The sequence below is a fragment of the Protomyctophum parallelum genome (assembly GCF_964188405.1).
Source record: "Protomyctophum parallelum genome assembly, chromosome: 14".
Taxonomy (NCBI): Eukaryota; Metazoa; Chordata; class Actinopteri; order Myctophiformes; family Myctophidae; genus Protomyctophum; species Protomyctophum parallelum.
In genome coordinates, this window is record NC_139709.1 from 22,335,077 (window position 1) to 22,355,737 (window position 20,661).

The 20,661-nt window shown below is 41.3% G+C and overlaps 1 protein-coding gene across 3 annotated transcripts; it reads left to right on the forward strand.

Annotated features, from left to right (window-relative positions):
• The first annotated feature begins 644 nt into the window (after positions 1-644).
• mier1b (mesoderm induction early response 1b, transcriptional regulator) lies at positions 645-20,661 on the forward strand. 3 transcript variants are annotated; one of them, XM_083782183.1, is made up of 13 exons: positions 645-662; positions 1,679-1,703; positions 1,874-2,022; positions 5,629-5,823; positions 6,440-6,569; positions 6,883-6,950; positions 8,889-8,961; positions 9,463-9,614; positions 11,712-11,793; positions 15,196-15,290; positions 16,602-16,729; positions 17,666-17,793; positions 18,345-20,661. In XM_083782183.1, the coding sequence occupies exons 1-13, from the start codon at positions 654-656 to the stop codon at positions 18,668-18,670; spliced, it is 1,560 nt and encodes a 519-aa protein (XP_083638309.1). In that variant the 5' UTR covers positions 645-653; the 3' UTR covers positions 18,671-20,661. The 3 variants fall into 3 exon arrangements, with proteins under 3 accessions (XP_083638309.1, XP_083638310.1, XP_083638308.1); XM_083782184.1 differs by lacking the exon at positions 645-662 and having other exon boundaries at positions 707-1,703; positions 16,683-16,729; XM_083782182.1 differs by lacking the exon at positions 645-662 and having other exon boundaries at positions 708-1,703.

Genomic DNA, 20,661 nt, shown 5'->3' on the forward strand with positions numbered 1-20,661 from the left:
TCACACCCGACATAGTTGAAGAAGATAATGTCTGTCTACTTCTGAAGTAAACAGATTCTCCTGTCATCTCGTATCAGCACATTATGTTTTTACTGCACTGTTTTACAATCCCAGATGAAAAAATATACTATATATACAGTATAGTATGTGTCTAACTACCTAACTCCACATTAAACTTTAATTGATATTATACACTTTGTTCTTTTTTAAATGAGTTCTTGTGCTTGTGTGAATTATTGTGCTTAGCCTACCGTAATTGGCTCGATCGTACCAGCACAAAAGTACTTTTTCTACTTTGTCCTTTGCTGCTGTTTCCATTTGTCTATGATTTATTCATCATATTTATCATCTATCTGGCGTCTGCAATAATTACACACCTGTTATCATTCAACACATCATGAACTAAATTAGTACTGTGTCAAGTCAAAATTGACATTTCTGGCCTGGGTGATAATCTCTTTCTCTTATCACCAGTCAGTCACCTGACCCAGAGCCTAGACCTGACCTAGATAGCGCTGACCAGGCCTTCCTCCGGGCTATGGGATCTTTATGTTTCATTTTTATTCCTTCCTGGTGCTGCGAGCGCGGTGGGCGGGGCCAGTCTCAGCCGGGGACTCGCTGACCCGCCGCATGACCCCCGCAGGATTGCAAACATGGCGGAGGTAGGAAAGTGTAATAAATATTCTGGGGGGGAAAAAAATAAATAAAACATATTTCGTACTGTAACGCCGTCCAGCGGAATGTATTAATTCAGGGATTCGGGTTTTTATTTTCTCTCCAGACGAGCTGGAGAGATTTTAAAGTGTTGCGCGATTGCATTTTCTGACGTGAGACACTTATATAATTTCGTAAGCGCAATTGTTTTGTAAACTTCGGGTTTAGCAAAGCAACGCTAGCCTGCTAGCATGCGCGCGAGTGATTTGTCTCGTATTATTATTGGTAGATATTAGTAACAATAATTAATACACGTGTCGTGTGTGTGTGTGGCGTCGATAAGGTCGATTTGTGCGTACGAACATTTTATATACATTTCCCCCCCGCAGTTTGATAATTATTTACAGCTGCGTTTAAGTAGCTAGCCTAGCTTTAACGCATTAGCGCATAATCGATGTTGCTGACCAGAAATAGCAGACCTACAAGCTCACAGCGCGTCACGATGTGACGGCGTTGTGTGCTTGTATATCTGCTTATTTTTGCAAGCGACACCGTCGTACGAGGGAGTGTAAATGTCCTGGGAAACTAACATCAGCCCTGCGGCCACAAGTTCAGGCGCACTTTTCTTTTCTGTGAAAATAAATACCCACAAATGTATTTATAAGAATATTATACACCTTCACTTTAACAAACAGGAACGGTGTCAAGTCAACTCAGCAGTCACTATCAAAAATGTATTATCTTAGATTTGTTAATATATATATATATATATAAATTGTACACTACATATAGCCTATATAAATTGATATTTATATATATAATATACATTATGTGTGAACTCAGTCAGACCAAGTGCAGATGGCTTCAAACTATTTATTTATTGAATATAATTATTTATTGGTATCTTTCTACTTAGTTGTTCCTGCTGTACCTATCCTGCATTTCATGCTTAATGCTGTTGCCGCTACAACTGAATTTCCTCATTGGAAACAGTTTATCTAATCTATCTTATCTTTTGTTCCAGCCCTCCTTTGGGAGTTCGAGCCCAGGTAAGTTACACTATATATATATATATATATTTGTTTTTCTATTGAAATGCAATAATGCATCCTTCAGGATTACAGTGATCGGTCCCCCATGACGATTATAATAACATTTCGTCTCTGCTTGCAACATTATTTTGTCCTTATGAATGTGCTTGTTCTGTTTTATTTTCCAGGGGGTTCAGCAGCTACCGTTGACCACGAGTTCGACCCGTCGGCAGAGATGCTCGTCCATGACTTCGATGACGAACGCACTCTGGAGGAAGAGGAACAAATGGAGGCGGCTGATGACACCAATGTCAACGAGATCGAAGACCTGGCGAGGGTAAGTTCCAGGACTAATCTGTTGTTGTCTTTAATATAAACTTGAGTTTTTGTTTCTTACATTATTAACCACATCAGCCTTGATGTCCTTATTTTGAGCATGTAAAAAAAAGTTGAATAAAATACTTTATTTTTATAAATAGTGAAAATAGCCGATCTATAAGCTTGACTGTTTTCATGCTACACTGTTGGGCTGCTAAGTGTATCTCGGTTTTTATTAATTCTCTTTTTTATAATAACCACCATATTGTAAATTCAAGATTTAAAGCATGTGGCCATACTTATTTATTTGTGAAAAATATTTATTTTTCCAGGTAAAGTGCTATATTTGCTTTTTCATAATTCTAAATTGAAAGCACATTGACCTACATTATGTGATGTAAAAGTACAATGTATTAAATAAAGTAACTATTACTGCTAGTTAGGGATGTAAATACTGACACAAATAAAAAATATGTTTTAACCCGAACCGTAATGAGTCCTGAATTGATCTAAATGTATCATAAAATGTACCAGTTCACTGAAGCTTTGCAGTTAATAAATTCTACTTGTGATGCACACGCGCTGCTCCCGTGCTTACGGTTAGGGTTAGGTTAGGGTTTGAGGTAGGTTGTCTGTCTAATGACTGTCGGACCAATAGTCTAAACTAAAGCCTGTACGCTAGGGCTGACCCAAAAAAATCGATTAATCGATGTTCAATCGATACGCACGGGAATCGATTTTTAAATTTTGAATCGAATAGTCATTAAAAAAAAAGCGGTCGCTTTTGGTCCGCGAGACGGCCCCATTTGGTCCGCGAGCCATGCTCGCGCCTCGCAGCACCGCAACGCCTCCTCCCCTCTCCCCCTCACTCGTGGTGGTAACAACAAGGAAGTCAACACAGCAGCCTGCAGTCATGCCGCCACAAAAATAAATCTAAAGTGTGGTTGCATTTTAGAATATGCAAGGAGAACAAAGAACAAGTGGTGTACAGTGTCAACTATGTGACAAGAAATTGGCGTATCACATACGGGATGGCCCAAGTGGGGCAAAAAATCCGCGGCAAAATTTCACGCATGGGACAGAAGAAAGGGCCCCTGACCTCCTGGGCTCCGAGGGACTTCCAGGCGCGCTAATTTGAGCAGCGGTCATCCGCACTTTTCTACCCCAAGAAAGAGCCTCGTCGGAAGGGTCTGAGAGCGGCGTAGACCGCGGCGCAAACTAGCGCGCCTGGAGCTCCAGGACTGGTGTTTTTTTTTGGTGTTTTCACATCTGAGTTTCAATCGGAAGAGAAGCTAAATCCCTACATTTTCTGGATTATAGGATATATATATATTTTTTTGAGAGGTAATGCCTGTGTCAGGCAGTTGACTTGTTACGGTCGGATGTTTTATTAAGCCTAATTATTTGTGCGTCACTGCTTTCATGAAGGCTGCAACAGTTGTTAACTTGTTGCTTATCGTTTTAAATAAATGAGACCAGTCCAAGCATGCCTTTCTCTCCGCTGTTGTTTAAGGTGCGCACCTCGCATCGCACCCCCCCCCCCCCGTTGGGTTTCGAAGCGTCGCCGATCGAAACAAATTTATATCGAAGCGTCGATCATCAAAAACGTGATCGAAGGTCAGCCCTACTGTACGCTTCTACTTAACTAACCTGTTACCTTTTTCTTTTCACAAGAACGCTGCGAGGCTTGTAGACACTATTTACAGTGCATCATCATATTTAAAATCGAAAGTTTTGTCACAGAGATTGCACTTCTTCCAGCCACAATTCTGCGTGGTCTAATGTCTAATTTATATTTGGTTGCGTGCTGGATGTATCACACACTGAAAATAGCATTTGTTTTGGAAGGGGCTTTTTGTGTGTGTCTTTTTACGATGTCACAGTCTCAGTGAAGAGTGGCAGGAAACGGGAGAGAGCTGGGAAGAGATACACAGCCAATTAGTGGTGTATATTGCTTGCAATCTCACGATAGATATGTATCACCATACAGAGGTCATGATACGATATATATATATCGATATATTGATTATAGGTTTATTCAAAATAACGACCATGTTGCACACATACAATTTATTAACACATTTGGTGCTAATCACAGTTATAATCGTCCTATAAATTAATTATGCAGGCGCTTATGACGAGTAGCAACATGCTGCGTTTAGTAGAGATGCGCTGATCAATCGCCCACCAATCGGCCAATATTCACTCCAACTGACTCGATCAGGCAATTTACCCTATCTGGAGGAACCAATCTTTTATACCATTTAAGTGATATAAAAGTCATATATAAAGTATAATATCATTTTGCACATTCTCCCCTTCCTCCCCACACACACAGGAACACTTTTGACGTGGGTTTTGACATATAATAATTTTGGAAATATTCAAACTTTCCCCTTATGCACAAGTTCGGTATTGGTGGATCATGAGAAAAACTATCGGTGATCGGGACCGGTCCCATAAAACCTGATCGGAGCATCCCTAGCATATAGCATATAGATATTAGGCTACAATGCACTGTATAATTTATGTTGTGTTGAGTGAATGTTTGCTGGTGACGGGTTACCTTACAGCAAACACCTCCTCTCAAACTGAGTGTCATGTCAACGATTTTGTACATATGAGTTTCCACCTGACAGTGATGATATACAACTCTGGTCTGATCTTTGCAGGCGTTACTCACCAAAAATAGCATCAGAAATGTGATCTAGCAGAAATAGCAGCTCAATCTCACAACACATTAAATCTGCTATTTTTGGGGTGGCGCCAATTGCCTAGTGGTTAAAGTGCACACCACATAGACTAGGCTCTAATGCCTTGACAGCGTGTCCCAGGTTCGATTCCCAAGCCTGGCGGCAGATTGGCTATATTGGTGCATTCAATTAATCGATATGGCAATATATTGATCTGGATGATAGGTGAATCGATCGAAAGGCTACTGTATCGATACGGCAATAAACGTCATGAATTATCTGGTGACGCAGTGTTGACAAACATACCTCTGTAGTGTTTAACATTATCAAAGCCCCCCTGCAAGTTGCAATGCAGACCCCTTGTTAGGATGTTTGGAGATTTTATTTTAATTTAACAGTCTGCTTTTGAACGCAGTGATATCACTATCTGTATCCTGTGACTGCTGGTTCTAAACACTGTTTAGTGTTTACTAGCATTTTCTACTGACCATACTGCACACAGTTTATTGTGTACTGACAGTATGAACTTACTGCACACTAGTTCTTCATCTTTTGAGTTTTCTATGAAATTGTTAACCACTTTTACAGAAGTCTACATTAAACTAATGTTAAGAACTGTATTAGACATTGTATTGCATTGAATTGCCATCTACTCGAATCACACCAAAATTCTGTATTAAAATAACCCCAAATCGCATAGACCATGTATCTTATAAGGGAGAGATACATACCCCTACTAATAGTACTACTAGTAACTATCATTATTATTAATGTTAGGACATTTGACAGTGTATTATAGTGGGAAGCTTTGAATCACTTATCTCCTCGTACTAAATGTGCCCAAAATAGTTCTAGGACATAGGGTTAGTGAAGTTAAACCAGAGCCCGTTTTACAAACTAATATAATATGTCCATTTGTGTTTGTTGGATAGGAGGGAGAGATGCCCATTCATGAGTTGTTGAGCCTGTACGGCTACGGGGGTGGTTCACCTGCGGAGGAGGACGAAGAGGAAGAGGAGGAGCCTGAGGAGGAGGAAGAGGATGAGGAGGAAGAAGAGGAGGAGGAGGACATGGACAATGACATTGACGACAGCAGCAGGAGCACGGGCGAGCTGAAACGAAACAAGGTCTGCATCCAGCAAGTCCCACACAGATTCTAAAAAGAGACAGAATTTGGGCACTTGCGTGACACAAGGGCAAAGGGCAAAGTTCCCTTTTCAGAATTTCAATTTGAAAATAGAAAAAAGATATTTAAGATTCCAACAAAGAAAAAGAAGCAAAAATAGCACATCTACAAGCTCAAAACACATCACACTGCGACACGTTTTGAGCGTGTAGATCTGTTATTTGTGCTACCTTTTTGTTTTGTTGAGGTTTCCCAGCAGAATATGCAGTGTGGCCCTCTGGAGTGAGTGTGGAAATATCGTGGCCCTCTCTATCATCAAAGTTGCCCACTCCTGTGTTACATCCTCCAGGTGAAACTCCTTGCTGGAACTGGAACGTGAAAAGAAGCATCGTTGATGTCATGCATATCAGAGGATATGTTGTTGCCTGTGTTATTTATAGGAGTTGGCAGTGATTGGACTAGAATACCAAGGAAACGGCATAAATACTAAATTGAAGGAAAAGGGGACAGAGTGATGGTTGCTTATCAATGTCATGAGAATAACTTGTGTTAAGTTATTGTTTTTACCACTTGTGAAGGAAGTTTGGTTAATTGATCATGTGTGTTTGTGTGCTCAGGCTGAAGGAGTGACGATATCTTCGGGACAGGGGGACGAAGCCCAGACAACCAGTGAAGTTCGCACACGCTCAGTCCGGTCCCTTGGAACAGTAGACTTGATTCGTCCTCATAAACTCAGATACTTTGAAAGTATGAACCAGGGTCTTTCTTTTACACTGAATAATCTTTCTTGATGTGGTCACAAGCAGCTAGCCAAGTAAATCATCTGTAGTGATTTGGGAAACTGCACATCACATGTTGACATTATGGGAATATGCCCCATTTAATTCAATATATGGCCATTGTGTGTAATGGGGGGGAGGCTGTGGTTTAAGGATAAGATATTACCCTCGGCTAATAAGGTTAAATACATTTAAGCAGAACGTAATTGGGCGCCATTCTTTTCCTCCCATCCCTTTGATTTAGTGGCATTTTGCTCCATTATAACCGATGCCATTTTCAGGTAACAATGATGCAGAGGAAGAGTCAGAAGAGGATGAAGACTATGTCCCATCTGAAGACTGGAAAAAGGTATGTGAAAATACCAATAAGCCTCATCTTTTCACGATTGTGAAGTTCACAGGAATGGGTTTTGGGCTCCCTTCTCACTGACACGTACAACAAATCTCGGGTTGCTGGGTTCTTTATTTTATTTCCACTTTGAAAATGCACTGTAAATTAGTGGTGTGGCCAAAGAATTTCCCCCATAGAATTGGGTTGTGGTGTTTAGTTTAGTTTAGTTTATTTGCACAATAAAAACAGTACAAAAAGGTAACATCAATAGAAGTGTGAAGTGTGTGCAGGTGAGAAAAGAAACCCAGGGAGGGCTTATATGAGGTTCTCACCAAAGTTAATATACAATTTAACTAAGGCTGTCAAAAATAACACGTTAATGGCATTAATCAATTGCGTTAATTAATTGCGTTAAAATATTTAACGCAATTAACGCATGTTAGTGTTCCCCCTAACATGCGCCCGTGCGCGCGGCTCAGGAACGTCCAGAGCATAACAAATCTGTCACTGTGTAGCACACAGTCATGATTGAACAACACCAGAGAGATAGCTTGTGTATTGTAGTTTGGTTGCAAAGTGGTTTGATTCTGTAACTCTGTTGCGTTACTTTGTCTGCCTAGCAAAGCCCCATTAGGCTACACTGCACACACACACACACACACACACACACACACACACTACTAGTGTTAGCTATCAGCGCGCTGCAAGAATCACTCGGGTCCGTCGCAACTTTGGACATTTTGAAAATGCCATTAATGTTTGTCCGGCTGGTTTCGTGTTGTCCTACACGATTACGTGAATCAGCATGGCTGCGCCTGCAGTAGGCTATTACCAAAACAAACACATGGTACTTTTGTGTCGCACATGGAAAGCAACTGAAAACGACCATGGATATATTAAAGACAGTTCTCCTGTGCTGCTGTGCACCGCGGAGATAATGCGCAACTCCAGGTGCGAACCAAAACACTGACTGAAGCTGATTCACGACTAACTATCTCCAGACTAGTCCTGCAGTCCCGCAATGAAGGAGAGACAATCTCGCCTCTCACTACAGTCCACTACAATGCCATTCTAGCCTTAAAACCTACATTTATATGTTATTCAATAATTACTTTAGCGCAAAATATAGGCTTTTCTAAACCAAGCCCTGTTTCCAAAAATGCTTATGTGCCATTATTGTATTTTGTGAATTTCAATTAACTATAGTCTACAGTTTAACCCATTGCTTCTCAGCTATTTTAATTTCAAGGACCCCCAAATTAAATTGATAGAAAGTAGCCTAGGCCATTTTATTATGATTTTCATCTCTGGACTGGGACTACAGTCTCCATTCATCCATCCATCCATCTTCAACCGCTTATCCCTAGTCGGGTCGCGGGGGCAACAGCTCCACCAGAGTGTTCCAGACTTCCCTCTCCAGAGCAACATTAGTGACTTCCTCCTGGGGGACCGCAGTCTACATGGCCAAAAGCCAGTGTTGATTTAACTCAAAGTGTAGGCTAGGCCTACAAATGCTCACATCACATCATGTCTATACTAAATGCATTAGAAAACAAAAATCATTCAAAAACAAATGTATATCCGCTTTCTGTCATTTATATTTCCATTTCCACAACAATAAACAGGAAAACATGGCATATTTTGGACATAGTTCGAATGGTGATTAATCATGATTAAATTAATTTTGAAGCTGTGATTAATCTGATTAAATTTTTTAATCATTTGACAGCCCTAAATTTAACAAATAGTAAGACAAAGTAATCAAACATAGGTATGGAAAATAACAAAAACAACAAGAAATACATTATTTACACTTGTGTGGTGTAAAAAGACTATCCCTGATCTATACTTTAGAATTCAATGTATGCACATTGTAGTGTTTTAGAATATATGTTTCTCATATCATGTCCCAGTTTCTACACAGACTAACCTGTGTGTTGTGTCAAATCTCTACAGGAGATCATGGTTGGGTCCATGTATCAGGCAGAAACCCCCGTGGGCTTGAGTAAATATAAGGACAATGAAAAAGGTAAGTTGATTCTGATCTCACTGTAATGCTGCTGTACAAAGTAGAGGTGAAATCCAACTGCAATCCATGGTCTAAAGCATAAAGGACAATTTATGCCTTGCGTGACAAGTGTAGTCCGATGTAATCACTTAATGTGATTTGTTGGAAAGATGAAGTATGCTAATTTTACAACAGAGATGCATGAGACCATATTCACTTCCTTCTTAAAGATTTCTGACAATGTTATTTGTTCTGATTGCTCAGAACCAAAACAAAAGTATAAAGTCACCTCAGTAGTCCGTCATATGACTGTGTTGCGTTATTGCCAATGAGTGATACTGTTGTGTCACAGAATATATATCAGGCTTAAATACTTCTTATTCCCTATATACTTGTACAATGAACCAAGATAGGGACGCCAGGTGGAAAGTAGTGAATTAAAACCCAGCAACACTGGAATGATGCATAGTTGGTATGTTGAGCAAAAGGGTTGAGGTCTGTCCTTTGTATTTCTTCAACTAGTCTATGAAAATGATGACCAGTTGTTGTGGGACCCTGAGTGTCTGCCTGAGGGCAAGGTGGTGGAGTTCTTGACGGAAGCATCGAGGCGGACCGGAGAGGAGAAGGGTGTGGATGCGATACCAGAGGGATCGCACATCAAAGACAATGAACAGGTGAGACGTTCAGACTAGGGTGGCAACTAACTACATATTATTTTCTTAGTGATTATTCCATCTATTAACTTTTTCGAATAATCCCTACTTGCTTCTAGTCAAGAGATCTACCAAGCATCCATTCCCACTCAAATCATTGTTACATTGATCAGCTGCTCATAATGCACCACGCATTACTGAATGTAACCCAACACAGTTGGTGTGCCGGTGTTGTGGGCACTGCTGCGCAGACCGCAAATAGCAGATCTACAAGCTCACAGTGTGTCACGAATGCTACGCGCTGTGAGCTTGTATATCTGCTATTTACTGCACGCAACACCAGTGCGCAACTAACATTTCACATTCTCACCAGAGAGCTTTGCTGCGATTAAAACGAATCCTGCTGCGCATTTTCAGAAAGTGCGCTTCGTTTGGCAGGTGTGAAGGCTCATTCGAATCCTAATGCGCAGCAAAGAACCGCATTTTACTCCGCCCAAAAACGGGGGTTTCGCTTCGCTTCCAATCGCACTTGACTACGATTCGGTGCAGGTGTGAATGCAATCCGCAGTAAATAAAGGAAATGAAGCAAACATAATGTGGCGGGTGAGGAGCTGAACACAGTTGGAGACGGAGAAGGCATATTTTACGCAGCGCAAAGATGTCCCATTACTGTGGATAGACGTGGTCGAATAAGGAGACTGAAGCCCTGATCGAAATGAGGACGTGTACATTAATCAATTGCTTAAGAAAACACACAAAAACACTGCAGTGTAGCCTATTATAGCCTACAGAATATTCTGTCTGTCTGTCTGTGCGTGCCGTAAACATGGAGTGCTATGGAGTGCTGTCACTGTGTGGGGACTGGGGAGTTATATCAGTGCGCTCATGCAGCGCTGTGCCTCCATGCCCAAAAGAACAGTGTGTGGCGGCTGCGTGCGTAGAGAGAGAGAGAGGGTGGGGGGGGTCCCAGACGGCACGACACATGCACGTTATGAGTGTAATTTTATCACCATAGATTTCACTGTGTAGGCTAGTTTATGAATGGAACACATTGATAAAGGTCCCCCCTGCTGCGTTTCCAATTGCTGCGAATGACAGTGTGAAGGCAAACCGCAGCCAATTAAATAAGCAAGAACCTCAATTTCCCCGCCCATACGCATCCGAGTCTACCGAAGTATTAGGTGAGAACCTGACCTAAGTCTGTTGTGACAATTAGATTTCCCCCTGCTATTCTGACTTAAAAGTAGCACAGATTTAACCTGAAGTTATGGAAGTTTCTCTATGGATCATGGCAGCGTCCAAAAGATGAAATCACAGGAATAATGGAAGTCACTGGTGCTCTAAATCGAAAGTTGATTACACCACGCAACAGGTATAGGATGGAATACATTCTTTTTACAGGCAGGCAGCCTTAATTGACAATAAAAGTGCTTACGTTTGGTTCTCTTGCATTAAATTTGACAGTGGAACACCTGCTATGTTTGTCAATCAGAGATTTGAGAGGATTTATTTGTCTCTCACAAAAGTTACCCATACAGGCGTGCCAATGCAAACACTTCAGGGCGGTGTTTCATCTCAACCTTTCTGGACTGTGTTGTCAAAGGAAGTCGCGTCCGAGCCTCCTTTAAGTTTCACTACCATGATTATCGCTCAATTGGAACGGCTGCTACCACACAAGCTTTTCACACCACGGTGGAAAAACTCACCCGTTTTCAAGGCAGCCAAGTGAAAGAACAGGCTCAGACGTCAGGTTCTCTGCAACACACTACAGTGCTACCGGGTGTTTCAATAACAAGCAAGGATGCACGCGAATCAATGGCCCATCGTGTGTGCAAACTGCAATCATAACTTAAGGGAAACATGATTTTACCAATACCACCACCAAAAACTCACTCACGGATATTTGTATGGAAACACCAATGTATGGAAACACCAACGATGGAAAAACATGCCGTTTTAGGGGTTTCACGCATCAGGTCATGGTCTGAAATTAATTTTCCGTCTTGGTTTTTGTTTTTGCTTTAACCCCTGTGAGTGTAAATGTAAATGTGCAAATGCCGCGTTTGTATTATATTTGGTGCAGAGTCCTAATGTCAGCCGTCATGTCCATCTCTGCAGGCGTTGTACGAGCTGGTGAAATGTGACTTTGATACAGAGGAAGCTTTAAGAAGATTGAAGTTTAATGTAAAAGCAGCGAGAGGTAAGCAGATGTGTGGCACTGGTCACCGTTTTCCTTCTGCTGTCAGGTGTAGAAAGCTTTGAAAAACATAAATCCAAAGAATCTTAGGGCTCCATTAAGCAATTCATATAATATGACATATAATATTACAGTTTTATGAGCTGGGGGCGTGTTGTATGTCATATTGCAATTTTGGGCATGTTAAGAAGCGCTTTCGACACCCCGTGGATTGTGCAAAACGGCCTTGAATTAGTCATGGGTGTGTTTAAGGAGTGTTTGAGACGTACCCAATCAACATGTCCGTACTATTCTCTTTGCCAGTCAGCTGATGTCACATACGGAATGCGCACTTTGGGGATCGTGGTATTACATTTCTTCAGGCTGGCACCATAGAAGACATGACATGACTTTGTCACATTTGGGTTACTTATTCCTATTGCACTGCATGCTGTCACCTTTATGCCTCAAAATAATTTGTTTCTATTGAAAAACACCAGTAAAATAACGTTTATTATATTTTATTTCATTCAAGTCATGATGAAGGAATGAGTTGAATGCTGCTGCTTAATGCTGTGCCTGTGGCCCCGATGGTATATGGTCTTCGCTCGTAGCATTTTATTGAAGAAGACTTGAATCGGGTGTGATACAGCATATGAAAGCAAACTTCCCAAGGATTATGGAGATGTTTTTATTTATTTCTAGGTTGAGAAATGAAAGAATTATGGCCGTTTGTAATCTCAACATTTTACAAAAAACAAAGTCGCAAAAAAGAGGCTGTTGCCATGTCTCATAGAAACAAGTAAATAGGTCTATAAAAATAAGCGCATATAACAGGGGTCTGTAACCTATTTTAAATGAAGTGCCATGTTTTTTTTCTTCTAGATAGTGAGTCTGCCATATCCAGATTAATTTTAATGACACCACATTAAAATAAAAAAACATATTTTGATTGTCCACAAATATAAAGTTCTTCCTTCTTTTTAAATATGTTCTTGCACATTGTTATAATGATCATTATATTTATCCCCCTGCAGTCAGAGTTCATAGTTTTAATGAATGAATGTGATGCATTGTGAGCTGGTATAGATCTGCTATTTTCAAAAGTAATCTTGGAAAATTTTAATTTAATTTTTGGATTTGCCGTCCTTAGTTGGGCAAATGCATTCATCTGGGGATCCTTGACATGGGAATGTGCTGTGTGAGGATCACTGGTTTAAACAACATTAGGAGAAAAGCCCAAATAACCACTTTAGAAACAAGAAAAGCAACCACAACTAGTAGGCTACAACTACCAATATTTACAAGCAACTTTACAGAAAAAGAAGCCGCTTATAATAAACAGACATGGCAACACTCCAGCAGCCTCCCAGAGCCGCTCAAGTGTAAAATCAAACAGTGCTTTTTGCGTTTATGAGGTGGTCAGACCCACGTCTAATCGTTATGCGCTGAGTGTTTTTAGGTCAAGGGGCTTAATAGCAAATTGCGCAAAGCGAAAATAATTAACATATGGACACTCCCACAATGCTAAAATATTCAGGAACGCCGTATGCCATATGTGTGTGCGTTCAACACGGGCCGATATGCCTTTGATAATACGATTGTGCGCAGAGCGAAGGCAATTTATGTATTACCCCATTGTAAAACGGATCTTCAAAATGGCACCCTTGGTGTCTTGAAAACGTATTACACGTACACTACCACCAGTGGCATATATTCATATTGAACACTGACCAACATATTTAAGCCAGTCAAGGAATTAAGATATGGTTAAAACATCCAAATGGTAAAATATGTGGTACCTGTTTGTCTGAAACTTATTTTTTCACTTTTTGCACATCATTTTAATCACTGCTATCTACGTTTATAAACGCATAGATAGTACCTACTGGTGCTATCTACACATATGTTCGTAGACAACCGTATACTCCATAATATGAAAGCAGCGACCGTCAATTTAACTTTTAGCATTGCTCCGGTTAGTATGGAGAGCCTCCGTCCCCACCAGCTATGGGATTCTTAAATCCAGCTCCATTGAGCCTCCATTATAAAAGGATTTTCAAAGCGCTGTGGGTGACATTCCTTAGGTGTGCTTATGCTGCCACCTAGCGGCAGCAATAAAGTTAAGGGTTTTCTTTTTTAGAACCATCATAAATAAATGCATCCAAGTGAGAGCAGTTTTGCCAGTTTATTAAAAAGAGGCATTTTTTTTAAATTTAAAATCAAATGATCTTTTATTTTACATTTTAATTGTGTCATAGAATGAGCACATCTGTAGATTAAATGGAACTGCTATTGCATTTTAGATTTATTTTTGTCTCATGAAATGCGTCAAAGAAAAAACATTTCTCCTATTTCAATTGACTTTTTGTATTTGCCATTTCATTAGAATTTTGGCAGCTTTATGCTTCCATAGTGGATAGCTCTGGGCTTGAAAATCAAATTTCAAAATATAAGCGCTAGAGTACCAGCAGATATGGGAGATTTTACTCTGAAAAGCCCCGCCTTCCGTTCCCCCCCAAAACCGGGAGACATAATCTTCCATTCTTACCTCGCACTGGTCACACTAAATGACTAAAGTCTCTCTAGAAGCGTTAATATTCCAAACAAGAGGCATGCTGAAGTCAGAAATGAAGACAGAAGTATGCCCATCTGGTCAAAACCATGGAGTTCGATTCTCGCTCGGGACGCTGTGGGTGCTGGCGGCGTGTTTCCTCCTCCGCGTCATCAGTGCCCATACCCGAAGGCGGGGTTGGCGAAAGGGCCTTTCTGTGTGGAGTTTGCATGTTCTCCCCGTGTCCCACTGTCCCCTAGGGTAGGTACCCTCACAAAAAAACATGCAGTAATCCTGGTCACTAAACTGCCTCCCCCTGGCCAGTCGGGGCGCCTGATGGAGGGGAAAGGAACTGGTTCCTTCCACGCGCTACGTCCAACCAGGGAAACTCCCCCCCCCTGCAGGTGTAAAGGAGCAACTTGGACACTCAGGCATGAAGGAAGCATGAGTTCAAGTCCGTTGCTCTCCCCTTGTCCCCCATATATGGGGACTAGGTTGGTGGAGGGTGTGTAGAGCCCAGGATCACATTAGATGATTGACACAGGGGTGAAAAATGGGTTACAAAATCGTGGGATAAAAAATATATTAGGATAAAAAAACATGGAGTTCCCTAAATTAGGAGATACGAGCCATTCTTTCTGAGCCATAAACAAGGAAGTGAACGGCAGCGCACATGCGCGAAACAAATAATGCAGAAGAAAACTGATTTTTTTATAAAAAGTATATATATATATATATATATAAAAGCCCTAAAGACGTGTATACACGTCCAAGGCCACCTGTGGTTTGATTAAAAAAGACGTGTATACACGTCCAAGGCCTTAATTGTGTTAACATTGTGTAAACAATAACACTCATCATTTATGCCACAGAAGAACTGTCTGTATGGACTGAAGAAGAATGTAGAAACTTTGAACAAGGACTGAAAGCTTATGGGAAAGACTTCCATTTAATACAGGGCAACAAGGTAAGAGCACTGCCTGCAATCACCTTATTGTCCATAAATTATTGTCATTATTTGATTTCACTCCATTTACATATTTTATATTATCTCAAGATAATTGATCGTAGTATTCACTATATATTGATTTATTGTAATACATACTGTAAATTACATTGAGATCTATTTGATGTTTTTGTGTGGGAGGAGTCAGTTCCATTTCACCCCTTGGCAAGAAAGATATTTTACTTAAAGGGCCACTTCACCCCTTTTGCAACCAGATCTTATTTGAATGATGTTTGGGAGACAAACATTTTCCTGGGGATTTTATGTGGGTAATTTGTGTTTTTAGATATTTTTGTATTTCAAAGTATCTGTGATGTCATGGACACTGGTCTCACTGCTGGATTACTACAATGACCATAATGCTTTGCTGCACTCACCCCACATTGTGGAGAGGGTCTGTCTTACTGAGACAACATGGCGACAATGGTTTTGTCCTCGGGTTGAGTACAGAGTGACGTAGAGGGTGTGCTGTGACTGGCCAGTCGCTGTGATTGACAGCCTACACCTAAACCTAAATGGTAAATGGTGCATTTATATAGCGCTTTTATCCAAGGCGCTTTACATAGATTGTGCATTACATTCACCCATTCACACACGCATTCATACACCGATTGCGGCGGAAGCCATGCAAGGTACCAACCAGCACATCGGGAGCAATTTTGCGGTTCAGAGTCTTGATCAAGGACACTTCGACATGTAGACAGGAGGAGCCGGGATTCGAACCGCCGACCCATGGATCATTGGACGACCTGCTCTACCTCTTGAGCCACAGTCGCCCTAACCCTAACCTTAATCTCAGTAAAACTATACCTAAACCTAACCTTAACCTCAGTAAAACTATACCTAAACCTAACCTTAACCTCAGTAAAACTATACCTAAACCTAACCTCAGTAAACTACCTAAACCTAACCTCAGTAAACCTAACCTCAGTAAAACTAACGCAGTGTCTGGGGGGGCGTTTCCAAGAACCCGAAGCCGAGGACAAAACCATGCTAGCGACAACATGTAGTCCAGGAAGGAAGTGAGACCAGTATCCATGACATCACTGGCACTTTGAAATACGCAAATATCTAAAAACACATATTACACACATAAGAACCCCAGGAAAGTGTTTCTTTCTCCCAAACATCATTAAAATAAGATCTGGATGCAAAAGATTCTCAGTCTGTAATTTGAGTTTGTTTGTCTTCCAAGTGTAAATTGAACAGATTCCCTCCCTGCAGGCGATGGTAATAATGGCTGTCTCGTGTCTGCTGAATTAAATTTTCCAGGTGAGAACTAGGTGTGTAGGAGAATGTGTGGCCTTTTATTACATGTGGAAGAAGTCTGAGCGTTATGATTTCTTTGCACAGCAAACCAGACTTGGGAAAAGGAAATACAACCTTCACCCCGGTGTCACGTAAGTTGTCTCATGTTTAATTGTTTTATATACTCGTCAAAGTATAAATCAGGCTTGAGTGATGTCGCATTTAGAGGTCGTATTTGTATGGCAGTGCCATTAGTTTGTTAGATTACTATTTATGGTACATTTCACTCACAACATTTTCCAATCATAATCGTCCTTCATTGAGACATAATGTTCATAATGTGATAATGTATTGAGAAATCCAAGTATGGTGTATGTTTGGCTATTATAATTGTTTTGGTAACACTTTCTTTGGATAGTCCCCTATAGATGTTCAACAGACTGTCAGTTAATGAGTTGTATTTGATAAAGCTGCAATACGTAAGATTCCGGCTGGCCACCTGCTAACAATCATACTGTGGTGGCTGGTCATGATTGTGTGGTGCCCCGCCACACAATAATGCATATAGGTGAAACACTGATGTTCTATCCAGGATTTAAACCTGTCTTCTGCTCATATGTAAAACAGAAAGTCTGTTGGAGCACATACTCTATAGATTGGTTAAAATAACGTTTTATTCACACAATGTTTTTAATTGCAGCTTTAAGTTATATGTCAACAACTAGTCGGTCAAAAAAATATTTTTTGAGTGGTGCAACCACTCCAAAGAACAGCAATGTCCGTGTTCACCCACCTATGTGTTGGTTCACCTATGTGATGTTAATGAGCACCAGTATATGACTATGAGTACCAGTAGGGGCGCTGTTGTGCCAGAAACAGAGAGTGAGAGAGACAGTGCCTGCTAATGAGAGAGAGAGAGAGAGAGGAGGGGGAGAGGGGAGTTGCACCACTCAGTTCACATAGGTGTGATTTTTATTGTATGTCAACATTTGTGTTAGTATTGAACTCCTGGCTCGTGTACAGTATTAGTAAACTATACTTCCAAGTGTCCATGTTGTGACGGGCTGTGGGCCGCTGTGTGTCACCAGAGACTACATGGACAGACTGTTGGACGAGACGGAGAGCGCTGCGTCCAGCCGGGCGGCATCGCCGCCACCTACCACGTCCAACAGCAGCACCAGTCACTCAGAGAAAGAGGACAGCAGCAGCCAGAATGGTGAGCGCAGCCATGCAGTCCATGCTGCATGCATTGATGTGCCTGATGACGTTCATTTTTTTTTTTTTTTTTTAGATATTCTTTTGCGGCTTACGCCTTTTATTGATTTTTTAAGGGACAGATAGTAGGCTGACAGGAAACGGGAGAGAGATTGGGGGATGACATGCGGTAAAGGCCGTATCGGGTTCGGGAGTCGAACCCGCGGCACACCGCGACTGGATCACCAGTCCGGTGCCCAGACCGTTACGCTACGGCCTGGGCCCTGATGACGTTCATTTGAACGTGAACCTTCATTTCAGAAGATGAAATAGTTAGAATTGTAGGAATTGTACTTTTTTAGTTTTGCTAAAAAGTAGGCGTAGATCTTAGTTTTTTTGGGTAAGTGACGCTTATCCACAGTACATGTTAGTTCCTTCATCTGTTTACCCATTTATGAAACGTCAAAATGTGAAAAAGATCCACATAGGGTAAAAGTGACCGAATATGTTTTTGCTGCGTGTACGATACTGCATTTCCGCAGCTGCTCATTTTGTGCCTTGTGTGTTTAACAGGTATAGCGAGCCATAGCTCCAGCTCAGCAGAGGGCTCCCAGTTGCTACTAAATAATGAAGTCAAACCAGAATCACTCCAGTCCAACGGTCCCTCCCATCCCCTGTCAGACGCTCCCCTCCCTCCACTCCAAACCTCAGACAGCGACTCCAACGCCTGCGGTCAGCCCAGTGCCACCAGCCACGACCGCAACGGAACTCTGGAACCCCACCATGACCACACAGACAACACTCTGATGGCGTACGAAAGGTCGGCCAAGAGATGCCGGACAGAAGCCGAGCCACTGGGCCAAGGCGAACTAGAAGTCTCCAGGACGCAGGAGAACTGAACGCTTCAGGGTGGGGCTTTGATTAAGTTGCCCGTTGACGTGCTAGTCACACACACCTCAGATTTGCTTCTTGAGGTAAACGTTTAGGAGAGATGGGGTGGGTCGAGAACTCGAAGCAGATGATTCCTAGTCGAGCTCTTCGGGGCCGAGTGACCTCGGAGTGGTGACTCCCGGAAGAAACCCAACGAAGCAAACCCCCGGCTGGATCACCAGCATCAAAGGGGAGCGCAGGGGGCCAGCATCAGCCTGATTGTATAGGAGCACATCTGACCAAACCCCCAGCAGAACCTCTGCTCCAGCACACATCCAAAGTACCGCAGTGTCCCAGTCCGAGTCCCCCAACACTCCGGCCCTTCATGTACCTCCTTCATTCACACTTTCTTCAACCACATTTATTTTCTTTTGTCGTTTTTGGAGAGTGATCTCGAGAATTTTACAAAGATAATGCTTTTTTCCCTATTTGTATTAGAAGAATAAAAATCGCCTGTGATATTTTTTTACATGAGAGATATTTATATTTTTTGAAACAAAAACAAACTAAAAAAAGTTCTATGATGATGGGTATTTGCTGTCCAAGCCATCAGAACCTGTTCGGAGACTTGGTGTGTTTGTGTTAAGTATATGAGTATATAATATATATACAACACAAACACTTAGCCTGAGTTAAACTTAATTGTGTGGGTGCATGACATCCGCATATATGTCAGGCTTACAGTGTCACCCAAGAGGCAAGGTAGGCAAAGCGAGGTAGACAGGTTGGTGGCGCTGCCGCCAGCATACTTTAGTTGCACTTTCATCCTGTTTCTCTTCTCTTCTTTATTAATACAGAGTGGTGAAGCAACCCAGCAGCATTACATTGCAGCTCCTTCAATCCTAAACCCCTCCCCCCCCCTCCCCTTTATTTGGAAAATACCACGGTTGTGTATGTTTGATTTATATTTAAAAACTAAAGAAAAGTAAAAAACAAAATGAATCAATGGGTGCTTTGCCCCTCCCACAGGTTCGTTTGTGTAAAGCAGCTGACATCAGTGATGTCCTTCCTGTATTATAAACCTGTCTGTTTAGAGGATGGCTGTATTTTTGGATTTTCATAGTTGACGCTTTTTCTTACACCGCTTCTCGTTTTTGTCTCCTGGTTTTTGCTAGACAGAATATTTGTGAAAATACTTTTTTTTTGTTGGTCTCCATGTAAAGTTTGTATAGATTTCTTAACCTTGTGCAGTTGGTACATTTTTGATATGTCTTTTTTCATCCATCTGTATTTAACTGCCGTCCCTAGTCTGGGCATTTAGGTGAAAAATCACCTCTGCCTGTATGTATGTGCTTAATTTATAGTTTGTTGTACGCTGGTGTCGAGTATCTACAACAGATTGTCTTATTTTCACCTCACGACACCATTGAACGACTGCATAATTCAAGCTTACGTGGTTAACTGTCTTCCTCATATATGCTTTCGTCAACAAATCTCCAGCCTCATCGCCGGGATATAATGAATGTTAGTCATTCCTTTTTATTTCTCTTTTCACCGGCAACCTTTTCCCATTCCTGTGTATCAACTTGCTTGTTCTGAAATGTAGTCGCTGCAAAAAAAGAAAAAGCCCGCCTGACAAACTTATGTGTAAAAGGCTGACATAGTGTATTGTTATGCGTTGCTTGTCTTCTGTTATCAAAGCACTGTTGAAATGAACAGAGTTAAGTTCACTGTTTGAACTTCAGGGTGGGAGTCACTCCCATCCATTACAATGGAGACTACTTTAATGTAGGGGTGTGAGTTTGAAAGACCTCATATTTAATTTCTTTGGTACTGTAGCTGTTCTGTTCGATCTTTGTACTCCACAGCTTTGAACCTACATTCACAAATTGTTACAGTTGGTCTTTAACACCTCAAATGATTGTTAATTCATGTAGTCCCCCCTTTTTTTTCTTTTGACAAAATAATGTGTTGTACATTTTTATTACTTAAAAAATGGCAACATGAATAAACTGAAGTG